At 40.2% G+C, this 20,436-nt stretch overlaps 1 protein-coding gene across 1 annotated transcript in view; it reads left to right on the top strand.

The window, feature by feature from the left end:
* The window catches only part of LOC113406881 (sphingomyelin synthase-related protein 1), a 29,339-nt gene extending 21,454 nt beyond the window's left edge, over positions 1 to 7,885 (top strand). The window contains exons 3-6 of the mRNA XM_026653717.1: positions 3,162 to 3,257; positions 4,784 to 4,901; positions 5,750 to 5,900; positions 7,530 to 7,885. Of these exons, the coding sequence (XP_026509502.1) occupies positions 3,162 to 3,257; positions 4,784 to 4,901; positions 5,750 to 5,900; positions 7,530 to 7,834 (670 nt within the window). The 3' untranslated portion in view covers positions 7,835 to 7,885. The remainder of the gene's footprint in view (positions 1 to 3,161; positions 3,258 to 4,783; positions 4,902 to 5,749; positions 5,901 to 7,529) is intronic.
* Positions 7,886 to 20,436: the final 12,551 nt, after the last annotated feature.

Here is a 20,436-nt window from a genome sequence, read left to right as displayed (position 1 = left end):
TAAGAGGACAGAAACTGAATAAGTTTGAGTGGCCTCTCTTGGAGAGGTTTTACTCAGCAGCTAGCAATAGCTTACTGTTAGCTTTCTACTTTTTTTTTTTTTTTTTTCCTTTCTGATTCTCCAATCAGTACTCTTCGGGTATGTCTACATGACCCGCCGCCTCCTCTCCCTCTTCCCCTCCCCCCCCCAAACAAACCCCTAACAACGTGGCAGTGCATCTTAGAATCTGGGTCTGCAGATGTGGGCTCGCATTACGGTACTAAGAATAGCTGTGTAGATGTTTGGGCTCGGTCTCTGAAACCCACCCCTTTCCCTGCCCTTCAGAGCCTGAGCCTGAACATCTACATGGCTCTTTTTAGCGCCCGGGATATTTTACTGTGGAGACATAAATGGGATTGTGGTAGGTGTTTACCAACTATGCAAACTGTTCTACCCTCCCCATTTTCCAGCACAATACTACAGCAAAGGACTGTGATCCTTTTATATTATATGGCCTTAAGTACGTTTTAAGTGCTTGTAAAATGATAAGAAAATATCACATTTTAAGAGCTAACTAAAGCATATTTTCTACTGAAGCAGGGGACTGGTAGTATTCTTTGGTTTTATTTCATGCTCTGCTCACTGATTGTGACTTTGGAAAAGTTGCTTAACTTCTAAGCTTCAGTTTACCTACCTTGTTGTGGGGGGGAGCGGGAGGGTGATGTTTCATTAATGTAAATATGCAATGTATTATAAGAGCAAAGTAATGATTTAGTAAATGTTAAATTAAAACTTATACCAAAAAGTTTGATCATGCAAGGACTCTGGAATAGCTTTGAGATTTCTAGGCATTTTAGGCTTCTCTACCCTTTCCAAGGGATTAAGTTTTTGCATGTAATAGGTGTGTCCCTCCTATCTCCTCTAGGTATATAACCATCGTACTCAAGACTGTGCCATCTGAGTGAGGACTTGTGTAAGAATGCATGAAGACAGAAATGAACTTTTTCTAGTACTTCTCTCCCGCTGCATACATCTTGACTGGGATTTTCAAAGGAGTTTAAGGATTTAGCTGCCTAATTCCTATTGAAATTCAGTGGGAATTGGACACCTAACTCACTTAAGCTTCTCTGAAAATCCTAGTATATATCTAAATTTTAAGTCTCAGAAAACTATATCAAATATATTCTATTAGTGCTATAAATGTGAACTTCCTAACACTAGGAAGAGGTAAATTGAAGAGCAGAAAGAGCAGCGGTTCTAACTATGCGCCACACACCATGCTCCCCCCCCCCCCAACTAATAAATGTTGAATGCTTTGAAAATAATGAACTTCAACTAAACTGTTAAATTAATCAGAGCTATATTTAACCTACTATCTTTGAGCAAAACTCCTATTACCCTCAATGAAGATCTTTTGTTACTCAAGTCAGGGCTTAAAAACCTAGTCACCCATACCCAGGGTGTATTTATATTTGCGGTCCAAGTGAATGATCCTCTCTGTGAAGCTGCTGCATCCTTTCTTGGGAGAGGAGGAAGCTGGGGAATTATTGCCCCAGGCACTGTTGATCCTCTCTTTAAAAAAGAATGGGGTTGCAAGGAGTGAGGAACACAAATGGTACTGATGGGTTGAGTATATGGGGGTTGGAGGAGAGATCAAGCAGATATAACAGGAGAAATAGGAGATTGGGTGGATATTATGGGGAAGGGGAGGATGAGGGAGAAAACAGTGTGGGGAAATACCAAAAAGTCTGTCAGGGTGAAAGCAGGAATACACTGATGATACTGCAGATAAAAATGCCCTACAGTATTAGCACTTTTTTTTTTTTCTTTTTTTTTAAAAGAAAATGAGTGGCATGAAGTGAGGAAGGAAAAGGAGTTGTAAAGAAAGCTGTGGAGACCTTGTAGCATGTATTAAATAAAAAGCTGACAGTGTGCTTAAATATAGTAGAGTGCACAATAAGCAGTACAAGGTCCTCTTTTATAAATTACAGAGGACATTGTTTTGAGAGAAAGGTAGCATGGGTATTTTTCCTCATGGTTAGTGTATTAAGACCTAATCTTACAGTTCTGGCATATGAACCCTAATTACAAATTTAATTTAGCCTTTATCACAGAATGAGTTTCATGGTCCTGTCCTCCTGCATTGAAGAGATTTATTATGCTTTAAACACTAAATTGAAATGGTAGTGTTTTAAGAACTTTGTGCTGACTAGTTTTTTATTGCAGTTACAATATATGTGATACATGATGTAAGTTAATGTGTCAAGATGAGTGATATTGTTTTGGAAATTCATTATAAAGAAACTACTAAAACCTTAAGATCAGTAAAGAAATTCTGGTAGGAAATCCATGTAGAACATTGAGTTTTACAATAGGTTTTGGCCTTTGATCAGTTTCATTTTAAATGTCCTCTAAAACATTTTTAAAATGGGTTGCGAGGGGAGTAAATAAATGAACTAGAGCTTAAGGCATTACTAAGTCTGTCAAAATAAAGTTTTGTGCTGTGGAAATCTTCAGTGTTAGTTTTTACCAGTTTCAGAGGAATGCAATACAAGATAGTAGTACCAAAGAAACTGTGGCCAAAACTTTCAAACTTGGGTGCCTGTAGATTCATATATTTAAGAGCGGAAGGAACCATTAGATTATCTAAGCAGACCTCCTATATGCTATAGAACTTTACCCAATTATGCCTGCATTGAGCCCAATAACTTGTTTGACTAAAGCATATCTTCCAGAAAGGTATCCAATCTTGATTTGAAGATTTAAAAAAATGGAGAATTTACCACTTGCATTGGTATTTTCTTTCAGTGGTTAATCACCCTCACTCACTATTATACATTTGGGCTGAATTTCTAATTTGAATTTCTGCCTTTAATTTCCGGTGATCAGTTCTTGTTACACCTTTCTCTGCTAGATTAAAGAGCTCTTTAGTACCTGGTATTTTCTCCCTGTGAAGGTACTTGTACACTGGTAGGCATCTAAATCTTTATTTTGTCACCTAAATACATGGCTTCATTTTCAAAAAGTGCAGAGCACCTGCAGCTTCCATATACCTCAGTGGGAGCTGCAGGTGCTCAACACCTTTTGAAAATTAGGCCATTAATTCAGGTGCCTAATTTAAAACACGCATATTCATAAAAGTTAGCTCTATTATGTAGGTTAACTTTTTCCTTCTGCTTTAGTGTTCCTAGGATACCTTGGGCCTTTGCCATGACTGAAGTGTGTGGTGTGATTCTCTGCTACATTTGGCTCCTGGTTCTCCTCCTTCACAGACACAGGTATAGTACTTTCAATTAAAAGAACTCTTAATTCAGAAACATCTGTTGGCAACCTAATAAAGATTGAATGTGACAGAAATCCATCATAATAACTATAGCCAAGACTTACCTTTAAACACAATTGTTATTTACCATCATTAAGATGGCACGATGAGGCCATGGTACAATTCTTCCTTCCACTTCCCATAAAGAATTCCTTTGTTTCCTTTATTTGTGCCTGGAGGATACCACTATTTTGTGCTACTTTACTTCCATTGGGGTGGTTGTTGCCACTTTATTTTGCAATGTTGGTTGAATTGGGAACCCATGAAAACCAATCTTGTATATCTCTCTCTGCCCCACCGTCTGAATGTCCACCATTTCTAAATAACCAGCCTGTTTATAGGAACTGGGTGTATATGTCCCCAGACTGGGAGATGAGTGACATGTGTCAGACATGACTAGCTCCACAACATTTCTTCCAACTGTTCTGTTCTCTTTAGTCCAGGGATTCCAGTGTGTCCTCTTGCAGGGCTTTCTCCAGAAGCTTGTAAACTTCTTCTCTGAATGACTAGCTAATAGCAACTTAGTTCTAATGAGAGAACCAAGAAAAATAGTTTTACATACCTTACACTTAGAATAAACAATATCTTTGTAGTTGAGTCAGAAGTGACAATTTGAGTTGACTTTTTTTTTTTTCTCTTCTAGAGAAGCATAACATTAACTAGTGCCCAAGAGACAAGGTGGACAAAAACCACCTTTGCTCCTTTTTGTATCATGAGCAGGACAAAGGAATCATTGACTTGCCTGTCTTAAGATCAATATTAAATGATCGTAAATTTGGGAGGGTCTAATTAATTTTAGTATTGCTGCATTTTGTGTTAGTGCTTTGAAACATTTCATCTCAACACTAAAGAGTTCACTGGACAACTTGTGTGTAGGACCTCATATAAGATTGTAGTTCCAAAGGAGAAGAATTTGTTGTTCTAAGTGCTCTTGTATACAGCATCCATATTGTCCCTTTGCTGAATAGGAGATAGAGTGTCACCTCAGTCTGAGGGGAAAACCCCAAGAGCATAGCAGACATGGTTGAAGAATCACATTTTTTATATGCTTGTGAAATGAGGGCTGGCATTCCTGAGACTTGGCTTTTGTCACTCTATTATGGACAAATTGTGGGTGTAAATACTGTATTCAGAGACATGTTGACTTCTGAACCCTTGTATGCAGTGATCTGAATATCTTTGTCAGTCACTTTCACCATGACACACAATTTCATTCAAAAATGTCAGTATTTCAGTAAGATGCCAGTACATAAAACAACATTACTATTTGAAAGAAAGATTAAAAATAGAAATAAAACTTAATACCATGTTAGGCTAAATTGTTGTAGTTCAAGAAATCCCTGTCCCATTAAAAATCATGTCATGGGGATAAGTTAGAGAAGAATGCTGTAAATCTCTCATAATTCTTTTAATTTTCATAACCAAATGTGCAAAAGTATTTGAATTCTTGTACGACTCTTGCGTCCCTTTTTATTTTCCCAGGTCTATACTCTTACGCAGATTGTGTAGCTTAATGGGGACAGTGTTCTTGTTGCGTTGCTTTACAATGTTTGTTACCTCACTCTCTGTGCCAGGCCAGCATCTGCAGTGTTCCGGAAAGGTAAAGGAATATTCTTAAATGTTTGTTTTTTCTGATTTTGGTTTAACTTTCTCAGATGAAAATTATTGTGATAAGGATAGTCATATTGTAAGCATATATGTAGTTAGCTGCAAACTTCTGCTTGTTAAATACTGACCCTCATGTGCAAATCAAGGATCATTAATTTGGTAGTCACTTCTATAGGGTTTTTGATAGAAAGCACTTAAAATATTGCATTCATTTTGGGGCTTTCAGGGTAGTACTCTATGCAAATGAGAGGATTCATCAGAGGAACACATTTGAGTGACTGAAGGGGATGATTTATGAGGAATGACTGAAAATTAAATATTTATACCTCATCTAGCCTGCTAAAATGACACACAGCTGCCAAGTATTTGAAGGATGGAAACACTAAGGAGAGAGAAGGCTTGTGTAGGGCGTAAGACTATAACTAAAAATAAAGGGATGAAATTATGAAAAATGTTTAGGCTGAATAGCAGGAAAATCTTTTTGACTGACTCACTAGGCTGTGGAATAAATCCTCAAGAGAATGTGTGGAAGCTCCATTATGTGAATCATTTATAGCTATGGATTAAATAAACCACAGAATTTAGAGAAAGCACTTATCAGAGGTACTTTGTGTACCTCTGTAATTATAGTTCTAGATCCTAGTTATGCCAAAATAGAATCCATGGGCTGTTCTGATCATCTGTATTTGCAGTAAAAAGTTAAAAATGGAAACAGGGAATGTGAATTAAATATACATAGTGCTAGGCAGCAACTGAATTTCTATTAGACATGTTTGGACTATAGTAAAAAGTATTCTTAGCAATGGCTTTTAAATATTAATGTTGCTGTTTTAATTTTAGTTGTATGGCAACGTGTGGGCAAAACTTCAGCGAGCATTTGCAATATGGAGTGGTTTTGGAATGACACTCACTGGAGTACATACATGTGGAGACTACATGTTCAGTGGCCATACTGTTGTCCTGACTATGCTGAACTTCTTTGTCACTGAATGTAAGTACACAATGCCAGTGTCCAAACACGTACGAGTATTATGGAGACATGACAGTGACTGTAATTAAGAGGCATACTCCTTCCCTATTTTTATTTCTTCCGTTCTCAAAATCTCCTCTTTTTTGACTGAAAGCTTGTCCTTTTATGACTGAAAGCTTTCATGATTAGTGTTGAGCTGGAGATGGAAGTTACTTAAAAAGAACTAAGTCCCTGAGTATTTTGACCAATCTTAGCTATTTCTAATGTGCCAATCACTGTAGAATCTAGGTGTCCTAAAAGATTAGAATGGAATGTGCTTGATAAGATTTGCTTAGACTATAACTGGAAAGTGAAGGGTAAGTGGTTTTCAGAATGCACCTAGCTACTTTTCAAGCCCCCAAACAGACTTCTTACCAGGCTTCCTGCCCTCCTTGTAAAAGTGCTTACGGGGGGAGCCTGAGCAGTTCGAGGACATACATTCCATATGGGAGCTTATGAAATGGATTTCCGTAGCACCTTCAGGCTCAAAAGCATTTGGGTGGGGTTTTGGTAACCCCAGCCCCAAAGGCAACTTTCTAAAAAGATTTTAACAAGTGAAGATTGGGGGTGGAAAATGGAAGTTCCATATCAGTTTCAACTACAGTGTCACTGCCATGTTTTTAAAATCTTCTTAATTTAAGACTCTCTTAAATGAACTAAATAGAGATGTGATCTTGCTGTTCAAGTTGCTTTCTTGTACAGCAGTGGTCTTCCATTCTTCAACTGTCCGTACCCGTGTTAATATTTTCCCTTTCTCTATTACTTTTCTCAGTTCTCAATTTTATTTTAGAAGTCGCCTTCACATTGCGTTATCCTTATCTGATCCCCACTCTTTTTGTGTTTCATCCCTCTTTCCTGCATACAATAAGCTTCTTATAGTGTTAACATGAGTCTAGTACTTAGAAAATAAAACTTTACAAAGATACAAGCCTTTTGACTGGTCTTCACACAGTACTTGATGCTGATATTAATTATCCGTCACTCTATAAAGTATCGTTAGTAATTCAAAATGTGACTTTTTTTTTAATGCATTAAACAGCAAATTAAGAGAGCTAGCTTGACTAGGAATTGTAGTTGAATTAATTCAAAATCAGTTATACATGCGCACCTGGAAACTTCTTTCTCTTAAAGAAAAGTATGCGAGACCTACCTATATCTGTATAGCTGCCACTGGAGAAGGTGTTCAGTTTGTAGTCATGCCATATGTTACTATGTAATGGAGCCCTGCAGCGGGACTGGGATCCTGCAGGATCCGCTGCCATAATGACCGGAGCGGGAGTAAAGAATAGTCCTGCACAGGGCTCTACTGTGCAATATTTCTATGTACTGTTAAACAGGTGCCCCCTTTCGCCACTGTGCTTGTTGCACTTCAGTGATGGGTGAAGTGATTCATAGTCATAATTCTTAATGAAGTATTCTGAAGTAAATTAATTGGGCTGTGCATATGAGTACCGGATCAGGCCCCTAATTTGTTCAGTCCTTCGGATTGCTGTGTAAATGTAAGATCATGTCAGGTGTCTGATGGGAGTGGGTGTAGTAAACTTGCTAAGAACTTTGGTTTGTGAAACATTCTAGGTGAATCTTTTAACTTGATACTTTGTCCTTTGCTAGATACACCAAGAAGCTGGAACTTCTTACATACTTTATCCTGGGTCCTGAATCTCTTTGGAATTTTCTTCATTTTGGCTGCACATGAACATTACTCTATAGATGTCTTCATTGCCTTCTACATCACCACAAGACTCTTTTTGTACTACCACACATTGGCTAATACCAGAGCATATCAGCAGAGTAGGAGAGCAAGAATCTGGTTTCCAATGTTTTCTTTTTTTGAATGCAATGTTAATGGTACAGTTCCTAATGAGTATTGCTGGCCCTTTTCAAAACCTACAATAATGAGAAGGTTAATTGGATGAAGAGTACCTAGTTTAATCTAAGTTAGTATGAAGTATTCGTAACAAATCTCTACAGAACTAGTTGAAAAAATAAGAAAATAACTGTTTCCATCCCTGTGGTCTCATGCCCCACTTCTTAGATTCTCAGTCACAAAGTTGGGATTTCCATACTTCACAAGGTAGTAGTAGAAACTAACGCTAGGAGGATAAGTAGAGGCTGCCCCATAGATCATTATGAATCTGAAATAGAGAAGTCGTCATTACCATTGGCATGATTCTACAAAAATGCTTTAGGGTAGAGAATAACTTACACTTTTAATGTATGCTTTACCGGACTTGCTGTTTTGAGGTCCAGATGATCTCTGGTACCTTGAATGTTTGCCTGTACAAATAATACTAAGTACTAATTTGTTAGCCACTGACTTTCTTTTAAAAATAATATTAAATATAACTTTTTCCGTTGAGGCATGTACACTTACAAAATGAGATTCTGAAGAGTAGCTTGTCAGAATAAGGAAGGTAGTATAGCTCTTTACTAAATGGTTTCCCAGAAATCTTAAATAAGAATTCTGAAAAAGGTATAATTGACAATGTGGTGTGTGTGTATATACAGAATGCCAAAAATGAAACCGCCTGCTTTTTTGATTTGGGGGTTGTCAGCTATTAAGATCATGTTTGAACAGGGCTTATTTGGTCAGAATAAACGGTTTATGCCATTGTCCTGCTGCTTAGATAGTTCCTTGTTGGGTTAGAAATGAAAGCTACATCTCTTGAAAATGAAGTTGAGGTAGCTTTAGTGCTTTAGAGTCACATAGTTACTCTCTCTTCTGTATGGTTTATCAAATACTTCACCTAAACCTATGCATGCTTTTTATGAGCAACTCTTTAACCACTAGAAGAATAGAACAGTTAAATTTATCTTGAAGTAACGTAGTGCCTCGTAAATAGATGGGGAAATGCATGTAGTGATTTTTTTTTTCCCCTTCAGGAAAAGTTTAAAAGCAAGTTTCAAAAATAGTGCTAATGTTGATCTTTTTTTATTAATTTTTTTGTCCCAATCCATCTGGTATCAGCAAATGTTGAACATGTTTGAATGCCTAAGGGTTTTTTGATGAACTGTATATACAGTAAAATGCTTTATACTTAGTCTTAGAAATTATGAAAATAGACTGTTAGAAATAAGCTGCTTGTTTATAACACTAGGAGTTACAGTATCTTAAGTGGTTTAACTTCTATCATTTTTTTGAGAGATCCTGACTTTGCTTGTGAAAGACTAGTGGTTAGAACTGGAGCCTGAAGTAGTGTGTGCAAGCAAGGCCCATACTTGTTAGTGATCTTACAAACCGTTATCCATATATTTTTGTGTGCAAGAAGGTAGCTTTAACTGTAGTTACTCAGATTTAATGGGAAATAGTAGTGTAATTTGAGAGTTGCAAATTGCAACAAATATATAAATGTTGGTGATCATCACGTTAATTCACTATCCCACAATTTCAGAATAGCTAATGTGTGAGAAGAGGTAGTAAAATGTCAGCCTCAAAAAATTTCCATGACAGTTTGCCATCCCGATACAAACTGTTCACTCCCACTTTACAGTGAGTATAGGAAAACTGAAATACATACAGTACTTGCCTGTCAACAACAAATTTACCCAGTCAAGTAGAATTTTGCAAGACTTGGTTAGGTATTTGAAGCTCAACAATCTAGTATGGTCTCCCATCTCTACATTTATGGGCCTTAACAAAGATACTTTAAACTTGGAATTAGAAGCAGTAATTAAGGAGAGAATATATTATCGGCTTTTCATAATGTTTATTTTAAAAGTTTGCAAGTTTATTTAGTTCCTGTTCCTGGGACGAATTCCATATCCCAGAGTATCTGTACCAAATGCAGGAGCACACCTAGTGTAAGTTACATTGCTCTGCAGACTTTGATTTCTGTAACATTCCTGTTCTTTAACAAACCTGCTGCTAATGGTAAAGCATCCAAACCTGCTGAGTGCTCCCAGCACCTAAACTAGGGAAATGCACTGACACTTTGCAAAACAGACTCTTTAATCTCCAAGGATTTATGTTTTTATGATAAACAATGTTTGTTTGCTGCCCTTGTCTTCCTGATAGGAAGAGGCAGTCTGAACATTCCTCTCTGGTACTCTGGAATAAAACATCCCCAGCTATGGGGACGCACTTGCTTCTGCAGTGCCCAGTAATTCATTGGGCCATTGTTTAACAGTGTTATTTCTTTAACACTTTAATGTGTGTCCAAAATGTGTAAAGATTTATATTCTTTGAGGTTTTTGATACTTTAGGGAAAACAGGAATAAAAAATGCAACTAAATTTGCAAAGCTATTGACTCTGACAGTAACTCCAGACTGCTGATCAGCTTTGCTGTCTGAATTGTAGAATTCTTTTTCAGTCTTTTATTTACTCATGTCTAGTAAAGCAAAAAGTTCTATAACTTATCACAAAAGTGTTTACATAAACTAAAATGACATCTCAAGATTTTTATGTGTAATACTTCAAGTTCAAATCTTTGTTTTTGAAGCATAAACATTCTTGGGTTTTTATTTTGCCTCCAGCTTTATTTATTTCTCAAGTGCTGTTTACATCTAAAGTATTGTCAAGTCAGTATTGCTGTTTGTTTTTTGAATATTTTTATGAAAATAGGATATTTGCTATCTACACCATTGCTTTATGTATTCACACACTGATCCTCTTGCTGCTAAGAATCTGTTTCGGATATTTGTAACATGCAGGATTGATTTCCTGGGAACTGGGCAGGGTGTTAAGACTGTCAATCCTTCTGTTTCTTGGAGGTTGGGCATCTCTGCCAATAGAGACAAATGCAGTAGTTCATAACGATTTTCTGACTATAAAGAGAAAACAAAATATTTCAGGTGCTTTTATTCAGAGTTTCAAAACAAGGGTTGGCCCTTAAAGCAATACTGACAACTTGATTAGACTTTCCCCCCAATTCGTTTCAAAGTCAAGTGAGGTACAGAATTTTTAAAGTGTTTTTATACAGGTTTTTTTGCCCCTGCTGTTAACAAGTCTTGGTGTTTGCTTTTGCAGCAGAAAGGGTGGGCCTGAATAATGCTAAACATGCTCAAGCTTGCTGTGCCTCCCCTTTTATGACCTCACACACCTGCATGCTGCCTCTTCTATTTCATCTTACCTGCAGCTCTTTCTGGCAGATGCCCTGTTGCAGAGCCTGGAGTAAAACCATACGTGAGTTCCCCCTCAAAACAGGACATGTGTGAGGTCATCAGGTTAGTGCTTTATACAGGAAGTGCAAATGATGAGAAATGGACTTTCAAACACACAAAGTAAATAAACTGAATCAAATAGAGAAACATTTCTCTAATCTTTCAGTTACAAGGAATACCTGAGATTATTGGAACAGTAGGGTCAGATTTACAGATTCCCGCCCCCACCCCCCCAAAAAAAACAAAAAAACCCCAAACTGATTATGTCCCTTTTAACTTGGCTGAAATAGTTGAGGTCTTGAGGAACCCTGGCTTAATACTTGAGGCAAAAGTGTAAATTCAGGCTTAGATTTTTGGTGTATATTGAAGGTGAAACGCAAAGAGGAAAGTGCCCTTTCTCGGTCTCGTGACATAAGAAGGCTGAAAGCTACATGCAAATTGTTTGTGTTCAAAATATCAGGTCTTGATTCTTTTTGCTGGAGGATTCCTCTGAGGACTGGAAAATTAGTGGGATTGTGACACTACCAGAGAATGAACCTGAATAAAAAAACAAGTACTTTTAAAAACCGTTTAACGCAAACTCCTGACAAAGACTTGGGAGAGAATCTTTTTATCAAAGATTCAACACCTCTGCTTTTCAACTGAGGACTCAGCTTCCACTCCACTTCTCTATTCCTTTTATGGAGTCCTCCAGCAAAAACAGGACAACTCAAAAGTTCTGATATGTCTAAGAAAATCAAATAAGCAGAAACATTTCAATAGGCCCCCAAGTCCTCAGACTTTCAGACTGACTTAGAGCCAGATCTTGCAAGGTGTTAAGCACATAGCTTGATCTAGCAAAACATACGCTTAACTTTAAGCACATGAGTAGACCCATTAACTTCAGTGAGATTACTCGTGCTTTAAGTGCTTCCCTGCATCTGGGCCAATGTGCTCAGCACCATGTAGAACCGAGCCCTTGTATTATAAATAAGTGGGCAAATGATTTTGTTTTCTATTTTAGGTCACATTAAATCTCCATGCACCATATGGAAAACATGTTCCAATAGAATATCTAAGATAAACGAATGTTCGAAGTAAAGTCACTTCTGTAGAGATGACATCAAATCTAGGACCATTGGTATTAGTGGTTTGATGTTATAAGAAGCAGAGCTCAGTGAAAATGAGCTGGAAATCCCAACTGCCAGTGCTAATATGGTAAATAAAACCTTTTCACAAGTTTCTAACCCCACAAGCCCCAAAACTTGGCTAATTTATAAATGTGTAGATTGTTCAGTGTAGCAATTCTTGATCTGTTTTCCCATATGGCTAACTGTATTTTTTTCATATGGTGCAAAAAAGAATAACACTTGGGGGAATGGTATTAGTGGAATTTACTGTGGTGTTGAACAAAAATCAATATTTAAAACAGCATTCCTAAAGTCTGCATAACTTTTTATTAGCACAGCGGTATTAAGTACTTACACACTACAGTGCTACACTGTTTCATTACTAGTTACACAATTTCTTATTAGTACAACAAAATCAAGTTACTTGGAATTGTCTGAGTTTAATGGAAGTTCTTTTGTAGACTTCAAGTACCACATAAAAATAATGAATTATTAGTCCTTTCCTTCCTGTATTTTTTTCTATTTGAGAAGATTAAGATATTTTTGTCAAGAAGGATTTTGCCATAATTTATGTTGCTTTATTCAAAGCAATTTAGGATTCTTTTTTAAAAAAAAGTTCACCCATGGTAATTATAAAGCCAACATGGCTTTGTAGGGTTGGCAGTTTGTAATTAGTAGATACCCCAGCAATGATCTAACGTGAACTGTGAATTACCTCGCCTGCCTAAAGGCCTTTTTGTGTCAAGGATTAATTGGTAGACCACTAATAATCCATATATATGTATTTTTCTGGTGTTCCTTTGAGACATGGAGAGATTTTGAAAGATTGTCTGATTTTTATGATTTGACTGAAACAGTGTTTTGTTGTGGGCAAAGTTGACATGGAATTAACCTACAAAATAGTTCTCCTTCATTGTAAATGTCTTTCTGAACACTAAAAGGCACAGTACTATATTACATCTGTTTTCAGTTATCCATTTTGTAGTTTCTGGTAATGTTCATAGCTTGAGCCACAAGTGTGCTACTTTAGCACTGCTACAATGAATGGAATGTACATAGTTCTACATGAAATACGTTTTCAGAACAGAGTTGTGGTAGTTGTATAAGAATTTAAAATAACTTTTAAAAAATGGAGCATATTGAATTCATGTATTAACCCCACGATTTAAGTAGTGACTTTACTTTAAACTTAATGTAATGTGCTCTTTCAATTGTAAGTGACTTATTATACAGAGGAATTACAAACTACACTAATGTATAGTGCTTCGCATAACAAGGTGTATAAAAACTAGTACTTAAAGGTTTTTGGGGAAAATGTTTCTTTGCACTAAACACAGATCTTTTAGTTAAGTATTCACACACACACAGACACACACGTTACTACACACACACACACGTTACTTGAAGGTTTGAAAGTTCCTGTGGCAGTGAAGTTTGAAGCACAGTAATGTAAATAAGTAAATACTGTTTTGACTCTAAAATTAAACCCAGATTTAATTAATATATTATTTTTATCTTGTATTAAAACAAATATTTAAAAGCATTAAAAATAAAATCTTTGGAAGATGGCTGAAGACTGCTTTTTTATTTTAAATTTAAGTGACTGGTCAAGTATCTATTTTACATTTGTAAGCATGGAAAATAGTGGCTAGAACAGGGGCCTGGGTGTCAGGACTCAACACCTAGCCCCACTACGGTCAGACTTCCTTTATGACCTTTGGTGAGTCACTTGACCCCTCTGTCTACTTACTCATATCAACCCCTCCCCCCCCCCACACACACACTTTGTTCCCATCCCCCCACACCCGTTTACTAGCACCTAACCCAACCCATCCTCTACTCCCATCTCTGGCTCCTGCAACCTCCTCTTCCTCTCTTCCCCCATCTCCACCCCAATTTCTAACTCCTTTGCATTCCAGTGTAGCTGCTTCCACCTAATACTTGCTGCCTGGCTACAAGTGGGGATGGGTGGACACTGAGAGCACATGAGAAACAGTCTCTCTGCCCTCACTTCCTGTGCCTGCTGCCACAGTGCCCCCCACCCAGTAGCAGGGAGGAGCAATTGCCAGGTAATTCCTGGTCGGTTCCTGAAGCCCTAGGATGGACCATGCTTGGTGCAGACAGCATCTTTGGAGAATTTACCTGCACAAGTTTCTACTGAGCATGAGATTTTACAGAGTTATGACTTGTCAAATTTGGGTGAATTTTCACAGGGTCAGGAAAAAGGCACATCTATGGCAGGTGACCCCCCCTCCCCAGACACCAAATTTCAAGCCCATGTGCCAAAGCATGGTAGCATTGCACTAGAGCTTCTCAATGAGATGGTTGCTCTTAGCTCCCCCTGTAACTTGGCTCCATGTGTAGCACACTGCATAAGGTTTGGTCAAAAACAAGGGTGAGCAGGTACTGCTTGATCCAGCAAGTCCACTGCAGAGCTGACTGGCCATGCCTCTGCCTAGCAGCGAGGGGGGTGTCGCCGCTTTTGGGGAGCCCCCCAGGTGAGCGCTGCTGAGAGCTCGCCTTGCCCTGTCCCCCAACCCCCTGCCCCCTCCCACACCCAAACTCTGCTGCTGTGGGTGAGGGGGACAGGAGCCAGGTAGGGAGCCGTCCCTGCCCCCCCCCACACACACACACACGCACCAGCGGGGGTCCCGGGCCATGCACTACCCCCAAGCAACCGGGCTGCCCTCCCCCAGCACCTGAGGGGCCCCTGGTTTTTATTCACTGCTTTTTTTTTAGTAAGTCATGGACAGGTCACTGGCCATGAATTTTTGTTTACTGCCCGTGACTTTTATTAAAAATATCCGAGACTAAAACGCAGCAATCATCAGGCCCTTAGCAGGGGAACACATCTGCTCCAGTGCTGCCCACTCTCATGAACTTACCTCAAGTAAGGTGGATTTTGGCCACTGCTGAAAGGCTCTGGGTTTCCAGACTTCCCCTCTGCCTGTCCTGCTTCCCTGCCTCCTGAGGAAGAGAAGCCAATCAGAACTGCTGTAGGAAACAGCGGTGGGGGAGGGAAGAGCCAAAGCTGGATGAGAAGAGGGAGCAGAAAGAGAGCTCGGGGTGGCTCTGCTCCCCTCTCCCTGCTTTATGAATAATGGGCCGGTCTGCTTTCTACTTCTCCCCTCTGTCCCTACAACGCCACCCCGGGAGCAGACAGCGATGATCTGCTGAAGCTGGCTTTCTCTCCCCAAGCCTGGGAGGGGATGAAGACCTTGCACAGCTACAGAAGGAGCAGAGATGTGCTGGGCAGCAAGGGTCAGATGTTTGTGTGTGTGGGGGGGGGGGGGAGATTGTTATGGGACCGGTGGGCAAAAAGCAGATGTGGAGGGGGGAGCTCAACATTAATTGTTTGGGGGACCTGGTGCAAAGTCAGTGTCTGGTTTGAGGCTCCAATTGAATTTCTCTGGTGGCCAAAGTCGGTATTTCTCACTATAAATTGCCAGTACTCATTGTCACATGCACCTGTTGGGGGGAGGAGGGGGGATAGAGGGGCAGAGAGTTTTTAAAAAATGAAAAAACACACATTTAAAAAAAAAAACATGATTTGTTGGGGTCCAACTTGTGATTTGTTTTTTTGTGTGTGTGTGTGTGTGTGCTGGTGGGGGTGCCAGTACTGCTACTGGAATGTGGCAGAGACTCCAGCAGAGTGAGTGAGAGACTGGCTGAAAGAATGGCTCAGTGCCTCCAGCTGTGAGAACAGCACCCCCCCCCCCCCTCCATCCTGAGTGTGAGCTTTTGTCCCCCCTGAGGAAGAGCACAAATACAGCCAGAGTAGCCCACTCAAGCTAATGAGACTGCTTGCAATTACAGGAGCCAACAGACCGGACATGTGGACAGTTAAAACGCAGGTGGTGGGCAGTTCTCTGTGAATGGCTTTATTCACTATTGGGGTAGGAAACTGAGAAGAGAAAACTAAAGAAGGCTGGTTAAGCAATCTGTTGCAGGGAGATGAATATAAAACCCCTACTCCAGACTTTGTCATGGGAGAGAGTCACTTTCCCTTTACACTGAACAAGGAAGCTTATAATAAGAAAATGGTGGTATCCCAACAGCTCCTCTCCATCTCTCCTCTTCACAGTGGAACTCTGCCTAGAACTTTCCCCAGTTCCTTTCTGCCTGGCTTCCTTCTATAGAGTTAAAGAAACAGTACGTGTTCCTTCTTAGAGACCTTAGCAAAGGCACAGAAATTATTATTTAGGTTCCAGAAGCATTGAGAAGCCCCAACCGTGATCAAGGACTCCTTGTACTAGACTCTGCTCAGGCACATGGTAAGAGAGAGTTCCTGCCCCAAAGTACTTCCAATCTTAATAGATTAAGCATGGGAGAAAGGAGGTAGTAGCGTTCCCATTTTATCGATGGGGTGCAAAGAAGGAATGAAACAACTAGCCTTACATCACACATGAAGACTATGGCAGATCTGGGAATTGAACCCAAACTAGTTCCAGTCTAGAGAACCATCCTTTGTCTCTAAATGGTGTGCAGGAGCCATGCTATGCTTGACTAGACGTTTCACCATGCAGCTAAATCAGCTAAGCACGTGAATAACGTGCCTTCTTTATTGGCGCACTTTATGAGCTTACCAAAAGAAATTTATTGTGATTCAATTTTCCCAGGATCAAAACAAGTCCAGATCTCACCACAGCATTCAAAGGCCTTTTCTCTGGGTGAGAGGTATTTCCATGGCAGGATCCTGCTTGCAAACCCTACCTGTTTCAGCTACAGAGCTGTTCAAAAAAGACTGGTAGAGATTTTTAATAATGGTGGGGGGAAAGTTCTCTTCCCCCACTCCCTTTCTCCTTATAACAAACAGCTGAACCATTTTGGCTCAGATCTTATGAAAAGAAAATCACCTTTGGGCAGAGATCAAGTCTGGAAAATTTCAGACCAGATGCGAAAAATACAGGAAGTTATGAGCAACTGAAAAATTTGATCTTAGACTGGAAATGCTTATGCCCCCTTACCTATACTGGTTGCTGCGGCTCTTCCTTTTATAAACTCAGTGCTAAAGTTTTCCACGTGAACCAGGAAAAGGCCTGGTGCCAGGAAAAAATACGTGAACTTAAGGTTTCACATGCAGCTTTAATGTCATTTCCTCACTATTCAGTGCCAAACCAGGCAAGTTTTGGGTTAGTTCTGTGTATGGACTGTTACAATAATCCATCGGGAGAAAACCTATCCACTTATTTGAAATACTATGTGTATATATGGTTTTAAATCTGCTTGTGGCTATCACTTTGAATAGTGTGTATCAATTGTGCATCAAATTTAATTTAATTTCCACTTTTTAAATTGCTTAATATCAGCAATATATTTGACTTGTCTGGGCTCTCAGATCACTTAGCTGTTGCTTTTATGGATTATTTAAACTCAATTGGCTATAAATGTAAAAAAAAAAAAAAAAACTGGTGAGATTATCCTGTCCAAACCTAACTACAATATTAGTTTACAGGCAGTGAAATCCAATCCCCCTAATTAGATTTAAGCCTCCAGGTCCATGCCTGCAGCTTTGCTTGATCAATATGTTTGTGTGGGTATATACATGTGTTTATGAATAGCAATGGCACTAGTGCATGGAAATCAGGTAATTGGAGGTGCAAATCTGGAGATTTGTGTAGACTAAAATTGTGTGCCAACTGGAGATACAAATGCACAGGCTACTTCTGAAAACTTGAACCTAAAAATTACACATGCATATGAAACAAAACCTCTAATCCAAACACCTCTGAACTTAAATTCAGCTCAGAATCCAAACTTCAAAGCTGATTCCTTTCACTTTAAGGAACTAAATTTATCTCTGAACTTCAAAGATCCTGGGACCTTGTCTACTAAAAACATTTTTGAGCTAAAAGCAGTTACTGTAGACAGCCTTCTTCCTCTTGTCCCTTACGCTGCTCACAGATGATGTTCAGACTCAATACATCCTCCTAAAATTATTTTTGCTAGTGGTTGACCTGTGCATTTCCATAACCCGAAAGTGATGTAGAAATAAACATATAGTTTTTATTTAGCAAAGAAGATGATTTCTCAGATGTTTTCTTACTGGGTAGAACCTATAAGATTATTTATTCTGTTCCTCACTGTATCTATTCCCTAAACTCCTTTCAAACACTACAGTAGCAACTACGTTGGGGGTTTCCTGCTTCACCTTCCTTTTTGTCCCCCTTGCGGTGTAAGGCCTGGTCTACACTACAAGTTTAGTTCGAATTTAGCAGCGTTAAATTGAATTAACCCTGCACCCTTCTATACAATGAAGCCATTTACTTCAACATAAAGGGTCTCTTAAAATCGATTTCTGTACTCCTCCCCGACGAGGGGAGTAGTGCCGAAATCGACATTGCCATTTCGAATTAGGGTTAGTGTGGCCGCAATTTGACGGTATTGGCCTCCGGGGGCAATCCCACAGTGCACCATTGTGACCGCTCTGGACAGTGCTCTGGACAGCAATCTGAACTCAGATGCACTGGCCAGGTAGACAGGAAAATCCCCGCGAACTTTTGAATTTAATTTCCTGTTTGCCCAGTGTGGAGAGCACAGGTGACCACGCAGAGCTCCTCAGCACAGGTAACCATGCAGTACGAGAATCGAAAAAGAGCACCAGCATGGACTGTACGGGAGGTACTGGATCTGATCGCTATATGGGGAGAGGATTCCGTGCTAGCAGAACTACGTTCCAAAAGACGAAATGCCAAAACATTTGAAAAAATCTCCAAGGGCATGATGGAGAGAGGCCACAATAGGGAATCACCACAGTGCCGCGTGAAAGTTAAGGAGCTCAGACAAGCCTACCAGAAAACCAAAGAAGCAAAAGGAAGGTCTGGGTCAGAGCCGCAGACATGCCGCTTCTACGCTGAGCTGCATGCAATTCTAGGGGGGGGCCGCCACCACTACTCCACCTCTGATCGTGGATTCCGAGGAGGGGGTAATCTCAGCCATGCCTGAGGATTCTGCGGACGGGGAAGATGAGGAGGAGGAGGAGGAGGACGAGCTTGTGGAGAGCACACAGCACTCCATTCTCCCCAACAGCCAGCATCTTTTTCTCAGCCTGATTGAAGTACTCTCTGAAGGCATTATCCCAGAGAATGAGGCCATGGAAGGGACCTCTGGTGAGTGTACCTTTGTAAATATAAAACATGGTTTAAAAGCGAGTGTGTTTTAATGATTAATTTGCCCTGAGGACTTGGGATGCATTCGCGGCCAGTACAGCTACTGGAAAAGTCTGTTAAGGTGTCTGGGGATGGAGTGAAAATCCTCCAGGGACATCTCCATGAAGCTCTCCTGGAGGTACTCCAAAAGCCTTTGCAGAAGGTTTCTGGGCAGTGCAGCCTTATTCCATCCTCCATGGTAGGACACTTGACCACGCCATGCTAATAGCAAGTAATCTGGTATCATTGCATGACAAAGCCTGGCAGCGTATGGTCCCGGTGTTTGCTGGCATTCAAGCAACATCCGTTCTTTATCTCACTGTGTTAGCCTCAGGAGAGTGATATCGTTCATGGTAACCTGGTGGAAATACGGGAATTTACTGAAGGGGACAGAGGTGGGCGTTCCTACTGGGCTGTTTGCCTGTGACTGAAAAGAAATCCTTCCCTGCAGTTAGCCAAGCGGGGAGGCGGGGGGGGCATTGGTGCTGAGCTTTTCGCGTTTGGTTTCTGCAGGGATCTTCCCTGATACCAGCCACACGGTGGGGGGAGGGATAAAGAGATCATCCCAGAGAATTGGATGGGTGGTGGGGGGTTTAGTTTGGTTTCTGCTGCTGCACGTTAACAGGAAAACTGCAGCACTAAATGAGCTTTGCTTGGTATGTGATTTCTAACACCAAAGCCGCAGGCACTCAATATAAGATGCAAAATGCGACCTTGTACCGAAATCACATGTGCTATGTAATGTGAATAGTGTTGTTCACCGTGAAAGAGTATAAGCATTGTTCTGTAAAATGTATCTTTTTAAAAACTTCTCTCCCTTTTTTCCCCTCCCTCCCGCAGCTGCAAATTTTTCAAGCTTCTCTCCTCCGTCCCAAAGGCTATCTCAGATAAGGCGGCGAAAAAAACGCACGTGAGACGACATGTTTTCTGAAATCATGCAGTCGACCCGCGATGAAAGAGCTCATCTGAATGAGTGGAAGGACATGGTATCAAAGTACAGGAAAGATGCCAGTGAACGTGAGGCCATGAGGCACGCTCGAGATGAGAGGTAGCAGGCTGAAACGCTGGGGCTGCTGCGTGATCAAATGGACATGCTCTGGCATCTGGTGGCGCTTCAGGAACGGCAGCAGGATCACAGAGTGCTGCTGCAGCCCCTGTAT

This window comes from Terrapene carolina, unplaced genomic scaffold, assembly GCF_002925995.2.
Source record: "Terrapene carolina triunguis isolate 2854851 unplaced genomic scaffold, T_m_triunguis-2.0 Scaffold147, whole genome shotgun sequence".
NCBI lineage: Eukaryota > Metazoa > Chordata > Testudines > Emydidae > Terrapene > Terrapene triunguis.
The sequence above is the reverse complement of the archived record's forward strand: the minus strand, read 5'-3'. Positions and strand labels throughout refer to the sequence as shown.